Source organism: Hordeum vulgare, chromosome 2H (assembly GCF_904849725.1).
Source record: "Hordeum vulgare subsp. vulgare chromosome 2H, MorexV3_pseudomolecules_assembly, whole genome shotgun sequence".
Taxonomy (NCBI): Eukaryota; Viridiplantae; Streptophyta; class Magnoliopsida; order Poales; family Poaceae; genus Hordeum; species Hordeum vulgare.
Window position 1 is genome coordinate 182,693,334 of NC_058519.1, and position 10,514 is coordinate 182,703,847.

General features: G+C 49.4%; 1 protein-coding gene across 1 annotated transcript; it reads left to right on the forward strand.

The window, feature by feature from the left end:
- The first annotated feature begins 3,739 nt into the window (after nucleotides 1–3,739).
- LOC123429887 (receptor-like serine/threonine-protein kinase SD1-8) lies at nucleotides 3,740–10,129 on the forward strand. Its single transcript, XM_045113862.1, has 7 exons — nucleotides 3,740–5,200; nucleotides 8,309–8,428; nucleotides 8,504–8,712; nucleotides 8,809–9,019; nucleotides 9,106–9,343; nucleotides 9,432–9,582; nucleotides 9,663–10,129. The coding sequence occupies exons 1-7, from the start codon at nucleotides 3,919–3,921 to the stop codon at nucleotides 9,969–9,971; spliced, it is 2,520 nt and encodes an 839-aa protein (XP_044969797.1). The 5' UTR covers nucleotides 3,740–3,918; the 3' UTR covers nucleotides 9,972–10,129.
- Nucleotides 10,130–10,514: the final 385 nt, after the last annotated feature.

A 10,514-nucleotide genomic window follows, 5' to 3' on the forward strand; every position in this document is an offset into this window, starting at 1 on the left:
GACCGAGGTATGGACCTCGGTCAAAATCTCCTAGTCTTTGATGACTCATGTATCAACACCAGCCGGTACCTCTTGGTCCTTGGAGGCTAGTGTATCAACTTCGGCCGGAACCTGCCAATCCTTGACATTCGATGTATCCTCCTCGACCACTGCCACCTCGGTAGTGGTCGGCGTGGCCTGATGGGTCATCACCTCGGCCAGCTCATCCGAGAATAGGGGAGGGTATTGTGGGATGGATTCCCACTCTTTTCTAGCTCAGCGGGCAGCGAACCCTCCTCCGACACTGATCTGTTGGAAGATATCGGACCGTGTTGTGATATGAAACAACTCAGTTCTCATTATTGATAAAAAAAATTGGTATAACTCCGTTAATTTTGAGCACCTTCGAGAGACTGAGTCGGCACATTATCTTGAGACCAATGTCAAATCCGGGATTTAAACTTTGGTGAGCAGGGGATATCACAGTCCTCCTAACCATCCAACCACGGATTAGTTTGCATCTCACATATACTCCCTCCGTTCCTAAATATAACACGTTGTAGAGATTCAACTATAGACTACATACAGACGTATATAAACATATTTTATGAGAAAAGATAATGCCCACACGTATGGGCGTTTGCAAACCGCCCACCCGCATGGATCTTCCTCCGTTTGTGGTTTGCATTAATCTTGGCATTTTTTGGCAGTTTTTTTGTGTCACGTAGGAAGGGCTTGGTGTGTGGGCGTTAAGGAGTTCGCCCACACGCATGTTTCACGCACACCCACACGCGGCTGCCAACCCGACGTGTGGTGGAACTGACGCTAGGCCAACATGCCAAAATAGGGTTCCCCCCCCCCCCCCGCTTTATATTATAAAGCATACCACCAATCCACAAGCCCAATATGTGCGGGCAACAACAACAGAAAAGTAAAATAGGTCTGGCTGGGGACACAACATAACAAACCCCAAAAGAAAGCAACTAACTAATCAGGCTCCCACTACGGGAATCAGGTAATTTGCCGTCTTTGAAGATCTTTGCCGTCAGCTTTTTGTCGTGGATGACAGCAAAGACCTTTTTGCCGTCTATAATAAAAAAACTGTTGACGGCAAAGAATGACTGATGTCAAAGACATATTTTGCCGTCTATAGTAAAAATTGCTGACGGCAAAGGAATATTTTGCCGTCTGTAATAGAAACAGATGACGGTAAAAATATTTTGCCATCTCTGATAAAAACAGATGACGGCAAAGGCAAATTTTGCCGTCTGTAATAGAAACAGATGACGGCAAAGGCAAATTTTGCCGTCTGTACTAAAAACTGATGACGACAAAGAAGAAGCACACCACGCGGATTCCTCTCATGGATCGATGACATGGCATCATCCACACCGCACACACATTCCCATAGCACCACCATATGGATCCCCACTCCACCAGCCCACCCACGCACATCCCCACCCCACCTCACGTCTCCATCAACCACCCCACCGGCACACCCCACCTCACGTATTCCCTCACGCACGAACGATGTGGATCTGGATCGATCTCTTTCCCCCACCCCCACCCCACCACGCTCCCTCCACCTCACGTCTCCGACGACCTGGACTCTAGCCACCGCCACCCCCGCGCCGACCACCCACCACCCGTACCTCCAACGCCCACCGCCCCTCCCTCCGGTGCCCGACCACCCACCTCTACCTCCGACGCACCACCACCCACGCTCCCGATCAGGTCGCCGGCAGCGGCGCCCCCACCCCTCACGCCCACCACCCTGGCGGCGGCAAGCGAGGCCGACAGATGGTGCGGGAGGCCGGCGCCGACAGTGTGCGCGGGCTGGTGACTGGCGCACACAGGGACACATGGCTGGGGGCGATGGCATGCGGGCCGCCTGGCGCCTCCCACCTCCGGCCTGCTCGTCACATCGCCCGCCTCGACGCCTCGCCGGCATCCGGCTCCTTTTGTCTCCTCTTCCTCACTATCTCCCTTCTCTCGATCTACAGGACTCCTCCTAGGTTGCTCTCCTGTGCAGGCGGCGGACATGGGTTGACGAAGTGGGCAAGGTCCAATTGATCCGGGGCTCCACGACCAGATCCAACACCCGGACGAGGGTGGCGACCTCCGACACGGCGGTGGATAACTTGAGCTTCACACGCGTCCATGGTGGCCTCGTTGTGCTGCTATCAATAGAGAAAGGAAGGGAAGGATAAGGGGCGCGACTGCTGGTTGCTGCTGCTTTCGCAAGCACACGCACAAACAGGCGCGTCACTCATATCCAACTCCTGTAGTGTACTGCAGTGTAAACTGCTCGTTTGTAATCTGTTCAACTTGTGAAATAGACTTGTTTCGTTTTGAATCTGGTGGTGTATACGATGAAATCCATTCGTTCATTGTTGATTATTGAACAACTAGTTTGACGGATATTGTAGGGTTCATTATCCGTTCGTTTCTGGTCACCTTTGCATTTGGACTATTATATAATCGGTATATACATAGGCTTGTAGGTGTTATTGGATTTGTCGTTTTGAAGCAAAAATTTGACATATTTTGCCGTCATGTACAGGTTAGGCAAACGGCAAAAAATGCCATATTTTGCTGTCATGTACGGGTGAGGAAGACGGCAAAAGTGCTAACGTCGTCCGTTAGCTAGGCCGTTCCGTCTTCTGACCATTTTTTTGCCGTCTACCAGATAAGCTGACGGCAACATAATTTCACTGACGGCAAACATTTTGCCGTCTGCTCTACCGGGCGCTGACGGCAAAGATACGCTTTGCGGGCACATGGGCTGACGATATTGTTTGCCGTCATGGGCTGATGGCAAAAAATTTGCCGTCTGTAATTCTCTCTTTGCCATCTGTAGCGTCCTGACGGCAAAATGCTCGATTCCTGTAGTGTCCGGGGTGGAGGAGGTAACGATGGCGCGAGGGAGATGGTGGTGGAGCGAAGTCCGGTGATGATGGTGTTGATGTCGTCCCGATGTCCCCGCTTGCTAAGCGGTCGCCAGAGATTCATGTCTGTCAGTTGTCATGTCTTTCCAGTGTTATATGGAAACTGAGTGGAACTGACATGCCTATATGCCTATCACTTGCCATGTCTTCCTAGTGTTACATGGCAACTGAGTGGAACTGCCATGTTCGCATGCCTGTCAGTTGCCATGTATTCCCCACGGCAACTGGGTGTAACTGTCGTGCCCGCATGCCTGTCATTTGCCATCTCTTTCCCATGACAACTGAGTGAAACTGTCGTGCCTGCATGTCTGTCAGTTGGCATGTCTTCTCCATGGCAACTCAGTGGAACTGATGTGCCCGCATGTCTGTCAGTTGCCATGTCTTCCGCATGGCAACTAAGTGGAACTGTTGTGCCCGCATGCCTGTCAGTTGTCATGTCTTCCCAGTGTTACATGGTAACTGAGTGGAACTGTCACAAGGGGGCATGCGGGACCGCGAGGTGGCAGGTCGGATGTGCGGGTCGCGAGGCAGGAGGCCGAATGTGTGGGCATTAGATGTTTTGCCCCTTACACACCACACGGGACGTATGGACAACATCCCTTAACGCCCACACGTATAGACGTTATGAGTACCGTATTTTATATCATAGATTCATTCATTTTGTTCCGTATGTAATGCATAGTAAAATCTCTAAAAAAATTCTATCTAGGAACAGAGGGAGTATATGGGATATAGATAGACCGAAATAAAAAAAAAACACAAAATAATCAGAGGTCCTCAAAGTCACCGTCTCACTTTATAGTGAACTGATGTTATGGTCAAGCTCGTACTCTCTGTTCTTACACGCATGCAAACGGAACGCAAGAACATTCAAAGGGAGCAGCCGAGCAGCAGGAGCTGAGTAAATAAGAAAACTGGCACCTGATAGCCAGTCGGGGTGCCGTTTAGACCAGTTAGTGCTCTGTGGTGCGCGCCAATTATAACGAGGGCCATGGCCACGCGTGTGCAAGCACTAGCTCTTCTTCTCCTGTTCCTTCTCTTCTCCCCTGCGCCAGCAGCTGACAGTATGAGTGCGTCCTCTCCGGTTGCCGACGGCCAGACGCTTGTTTCTGCCGGTGGAGTCTTCGAGCTTGGATTCTTCACCTCGCCGGCCTCGACGTCGACGGCGAGGTTCTTGGGCATATGGTACAAGGGTGTCGCTCCTCTTACTGTTGTCTGGGTGGCCAACCGGGAAGCACCCATCACCGGCACCACCGCGAGCTTGGCCATCAACGGCACCGGCAGCCTGGTACTCGCAGACCGGTCGGGCCGCGTGTTCTGGTCGTCGGCGCCGTCGAACGTAGCCAGCAACAGTCCGGTGGCCAAGCTCATGGACAGCGGCAACTTCCTAGTTCAAGACGCCAATGGCACGGGGCCGGATCTGTGGCAGAGCTTCGACTACCCGTCCGACACCCTGCTCCCGGATATGAAGCTCGGGTGGCACCTCACCACGGGGCTCGACCGATACCTGACGACGTGGGCGAGCCCCGGCGACCCGTCGCCTGGCGATTACACGTTCGCGATCGACATCCGCGGCGTGCCGGAGGGGTTCATCTGGTACAACGGCACGGCGCCGGTGTACCGGAACGGGCCGTGGAACGGCCTGCGGTTCAGCGGCGAGCCGGAGATGGCGCCCGACAACGGCAACTTCCGGTTCGAATTCGTGGCCAACAGCACCGACGCCTACTACACGTTCCTGGTAGAGAACGGCGGCGGCGGCAACGTGGTCTCGAGGTTCGTGCTGAACCAGTCGAGCCTGCAGCGCTACGTGTGGCTGCAGCAGGAGCACGCGTGGAGCCTCTACTGGTCGCTGCCCCGGGACCAGTGCGACCGGTACGCGCAGTGCGGCGCCTACGGCGTCTGCGACGCGAGCGCCTCGCCGATATGCGGCTGCCCCGCCGGGTTCACGCCGGCCTCGCCGCGGGAGTGGGCGCTGAGGGACGGCTCGGCCGGGTGCGCGCGCAGGACGCGGCTCAGCTGCACCGGTGACGGCTTCCTGCCGCTGCGGGGCGTCAAGCTGCCCGACGCCACGAACGCGACGGAGGACGCCAGCACCAGCCTCGATCAGTGCCGGCAGAGGTGCATGGCCAACTGTTCTTGCCTGGCGTACTCTGCTTCGAGCATCAAGGAAAGCGAGAGCGGCTGCATCATGTGGAGCTCGTCGTTGATCGACATCAGGCAGTTTGAATCCGGCGGGCAGAATCTGTTTGTTCGTCTCGCGGCATCCGATTTACGTATGGATCTCCTCTCCTCTCCTCTCCTCTCGTTTTAATCTCTTTATATTACTTAGTATATCGTTTGGCTGCAGTTAATTTTCTTGTGATGCAACATCGGATCATCGCGCATTCCATTTAATCTCACAAATAAATACTACTGGTAAATAAAGTTCAGGATTGTGAGAGATTAGGATGCGCGTTTTTCAGGTCGTGATGGTCTTTTTGGCAAAGAGAGAGGGTCTAGATGGTTTAATCTGAATGTGCAAAGAATGTGCACATTTCTAGATGTGCACACATTTTGACCGTTTAGTCGTGATTGAAACTTTCAAGAGTTAGCTCCTTGGATTCTTATGAAAAAAGGAATCAACTACTTGGATTGTCCAGGACCCTTTAGACTTCTTGTGGAAAAGGATCAGTCATAGAGGGTCTGCTATCCCATGGCTGCTATGTGCTAATCAGCAAGACTGCAATGGTTCTTTAGACTGATAAACTGAAGTGACAACTGCTCCTTCCCATGAAACAATGGTTGTGAGTTGCTGCTCACATTGACATACTGACGAGTGGTTTTCATATGAAAGATGCATTTTATTGGCTTAAAGTAAAACATTAAGAGAATACGAAAACAATGATCCGGTCTCGCATAGTCAGATGCACACAGCCAACACCAACAAACGTCCCTCACAAAAAAAAACACCAACAAACGCACACAAAAAAATGCCAACAAATAGCAAAGTCATATAAGACCAAAGTTATTAAAAAAAAAACCAAAGCTATATATGTGTTGACGAGGAAAAAAAACACCGAAGCGATCAATTTCACGATCAGCAAACTATAATGATGACCATATCCGCACTAACCGTCTCATGACGTACACACATGACGAAGTTCTTCAACAACAACGCCTTTAAAAAGGATGTGGCTTTCAAACGGCACCATTCCCGAATCCAACCATCCAAGGTCAGAATCTAGGTTTTCACCATGAAAAGTTAGTCCGATCATATCCAAACAATGACTTAAGTGACGAATAATTAGGATGGACAACCCCTACTGAAATTTTGAGTGATTTATCAAGTTTAATTCAGAGAAAGAGTGCTAGAATCTAGGTTTTCACCATGAAAAGCTAGTCCGAGCATATCCGAGCAATGACTTAAGTGACGAGTAATTAGGATGGACAACCCCCTATTGAAAATTTGAGTTATTTATCAAGTTTAATTTCGAAAAAGAGTAGACAAACATGTTAAACATAATAGAGATGATAATCAAATCAAACAAGTGATAGTTAAACTACTTATGCAATCAAGAATAAATAAAACAATCATCACATCCACATGGATTGCTACCGCCAAAAACAAGTGATAAAAAAAGTGCCACACAACGAAAGATGAAATGTTTGTAGTCACACCACCATCACCGAGCATCATGTTGTGGACGAGGTCGTGGACATTGGGGAATTCGTCATACATAGCCATATGGTAAACAAAGATCTAGCCTTCATGGTTGAGTGCTCCCCCAAAACCCAATTCCCTCTTTCCCACATAAGATCGCAAGAGGCAGGGTTTTAGAGGCATGTTGTCTCACTTCTCGATGCATGCTAAGAAGAAAGATGGGAAAGCGATAGGCGGTGCAAGATTCTGAAATGAAGTAGTCGAACATGAGAGGGAATTGTGTTCAGCGTCTATGGAAGAGGACTGGGCTCTTGTAAACGCCTTCAGAGGCGGGCGGGAGGCCGAGGTGGCGGTGCACGTATATGTGCTCTTTTCTCAAGTTTTTAACTTCCTGGTTTCAAAATAACTAAAATTATAGGATTGTCCTAAGCCAAAGCTCATTAAGATTGACCAGATATACTAACGTCCATAAAACCAAATTTACTTTATTAGATTCATTGTGAAATGTTTCGTATTATATATATTTGATATCCTAGATTTTTATTTTAGAACGATGGTGATGCGTAGAGCAAGTGTAACCCACCTTATATGTTGGGGTCACACATGCACCCATCACTAATGTGATGGGATTGAACTTTTCACGCCCTATTGTCGTGTTGCATGAATGAACCATATGGGTCTATGGGATTTTCCTAAAAATTATTGGTTGAAATAAATGTGCTAAAGCCCAATAATTTCAATAGCCCCTAGCGAAATATAATTATCAAAAGAAAATAAGCTAATTATGATTTATATCCCTTGATGCTACATTTAAACTTAATACAAGTGTCTTTTATCTGGAAAAAATACCTGTAAGTTTTATATGGATAAATAAAGTTGAGATACTATTAAGCACCAAAACGTACTACTGAATTTTACTGTAAATCCGAACAGATTAACATAGTGAAAGTCATCGATTCTCTAGAATATATTGTTTCTAGTCAGTCATGATCAATAACGAGACTGAGAACGGAAACGCATGTGGTCGGTGCGCCGGCCGAACCGTTCGACCGATCGTGTGTGACCCGTGCGTGCAGTTGATTAGGCATGCAGTTTTTTTCTGTTTAAATTTGCTGCAACCAGCATTTATATTTGCTACAAGTGTTTTCTATTTGCTACATTTGTCCAGTAAAATAGCTGCATATACATTTGGGTGCAACTCCAGTTCGTCAGATTTTTCGTTACAACCGATGTTTTTTTACTTTTGCTACAACCGTGTTAATTTTTAATACAACCGGTATCATTTTTTGTTGCAACCGTTCACTAAAAAAGTTGCATACACGTTCGACAGAGTGGCAACCCGAGTTCACCGGATTATTTTTGCTACAACCCATATTTTGTTTTGCTACTACACATCATCAGCGTCGTTTTTTTACTACGATCCCTTTGATATTTTTTTCTACAATCATTTTTTTTTTTTGCAACCGTGACTGAAATTTGCTGCATCATGATCGAAATTTGCTGCATCGAGATATTTTGTTGTAACGGTGCGGCATGTGTGCGGCCGGCAGATCGGACGGCCGTATGAGGCCAGCCGAAAGTTTCGCCGCGCCGGCGCCTGCCAGACTGAGAACCGGGGTTCTTGCTCTCAGAGCAAACATAGTTCAGCCCTCTAGTCGTCGATGCACAAATTCCATCTGGCACACTGAAATGCTGAATACCACTTGGTGACTTGCTAACCTTTCCAAGGTGGCTTCGACAGCTTCCTATGGAGACAGTCCCAGCAGGAGAAACACGGCACTTGCTGTTGTCCTCAGCTTATCCGGTCTTCTTTTCGGACTCGCTGGATTCTTTCTGTGGACTAAGTTCATGAGAAACAAAGGTGCGTTTCAATCAAAATTATTCTCAAAAAAACTATGCACAAGGAATGTAAATTTCACTTTCTGCAAACCTGCAGGGAGGCGACAGAGCACGCGGCGGCTCACCTCATTCGACTCGAGCAACCCTCTTGCTCCAGTCCAGGACAGGAACATGGACGACGAGTCGAGTGAGAGCAAAGGACTACGTGATGTCACTCTCTTTGACATGCCCACAATTGCTTCCTCCACTGACAACTTCGCGGCGTCGGCCAAGCTCGGCGAAGGCGGTTTCGGCGCGGTCTACAAGGTAAACATTGCAACATTCGCGGCGTCGATCGATCCATCTATCTGAGGCAAGAAAACGGTAACGACTGCTGCAAAACAAACGGTTGGATCGATGCAGGGCGAGCTTGGGGGAGGGCAGAAGGTGGCGGTGAAACGGCTGTCCAAGTACTCGACGCAGGGCCTGGACGAGTTCAAGAACGAGGTGGTGCTCATCGCCAAGCTCCAGCACGTGAACCTCGTCAGGCTCTTGGGTTGCTGCGTCCATGGAGAGGAGAGGATCTTGGTGTACGAGTACATGGAGAACAAGAGCCTGGACAAGCTCCTCTTCGGTACGTCAAACCTGTGCATCTACACACGTTGTGCATTTTGTAAGTTGTTTTCGTGAATTTACAGATGAAATGATGTCTTTGAGCAGATAAGGCTCGATCGGCGCAACTGGACTGGTCGAAGCGGCTTGACATCGTACTGGGCGTCGCAAGGGGGCTCCTGTACCTACACCAGGACTCGAGGTTCAAGGTCATCCACCGGGACCTCAAGGCTGGCAACGTCCTCCTAGACGGGGACATGAACCCCAAGATCTCCGACTTCGGCGTCGCCAGGATCTTCGGCGGCGAGGGCGCCGACTCACACACCCGAAGGGTCGTCGGAACATAGTAAGTGAAGGCCGTCGCATTCGGCGCCGTCAGTTTTTTATATTTTCGATGCAACGGCAAGTTGATCGATGCGCTCCTGTGCATGCAGCGGGTACATGTCCCCAGAGTACGCCATGGACGGCGTCTTCTCGGTAAAGTCGGACGTGTTCAGCTTCGGCGTGCTGGTCCTCGAGATCGTCAGCGGCAGGAAGAACCGGGGAATGTACAGCAGCGGCGAGCAGACGAGCCTGCTCAGCCACGTGAGTCATTCAGAACTGATCGGTCCATCTGTTGAATGGCAGAGAGATGGTGGTAACTTGAGCGTGCTGTGCATGGGCAGGCATGGAAGTTGTGGAGGGAGGGTAACGCGCTGGCGCTGCTGGACAAGGTGGTGGCCATTGGCGGCGACCGGGAACCGGAGGAGGTGCGGCGGTGCGTGCAGGTCGGGCTGCTGTGCGTGCAGGAACGGCCGGAGGACCGGCCGCACATGGCGGCGGTGTTCCTGATGCTGGCCAACCTGAGCGCTGTGATGCCACAGCCGAGACACCCGGGCTACTGCAGCGACCGAGGATCAACCTCCACCGACGCCGACTGCTCCTTGAGCTGCACCGTCAATGAAATCACCCTCACCGTCGTCGAGGGACGGTGACACCACAGTGCACTGCATTCGGTTAGCTTAACTGAGTTCCGTAAGTACGGTTGTGATGCTTCGGTAATATTTCTTCCGACACTTATTTTGTGACGAAGTGGGTATATTATACGGATTTGCTAGACCAGATTTAGCAATGTACTGCTGTAAATTCCATGCGTACCTTTGCCTCGCTTCACAGGTCACGCACGCCCGGGGTTGCTTTTTTTCTTTTAAAAAATGCTAAATGTACGAAGAATTATGAAAAAATCTAAGGAGAAGCACGGCACCCTATCTCTCCCATGCGCATGTAAGAATCTTCTACATCATGATTACATCATCGCATTAAATATATTTTTTGAATTTTAAAAATGATTTCTCTCACAGATTAATAATTTGATTGAAGATTCACATTCACCGTTATGTTTGTCTGACCTTTAAAATAAGATTCCATGTTGACATGTTTCGTTGATTTTTTTTTGTCGTTCCTAGTTGCCACATTTATGTCGTCATAGTTTTCATCTTACGGATGTACAGTTGTCACAAAAATTATACATAGTTATC

What these genes read in the sequence shown, in the direction of transcription:
- LOC123429887 (XM_045113862.1), top strand. Translation starts at nt 3,919, where the DNA reads ATGGCCACGCGTGTGCAAGCACTAGCTCTTCTTCTCCTGTTCCTTCTC. An exon ending in TAAGTTCATGAGAAACAAAG is followed by an intron (nt 8,429 to 8,503) that starts GTGCGTTTCAAT and finishes GCAAACCTGCAG; the next exon opens with GGAGGCGACAGAGCACGCGG. An exon ending in CCTGGACAAGCTCCTCTTCG is followed by an intron (nt 9,020 to 9,105) that starts GTACGTCAAACC and finishes GTCTTTGAGCAG; the next exon opens with ATAAGGCTCGATCGGCGCAA.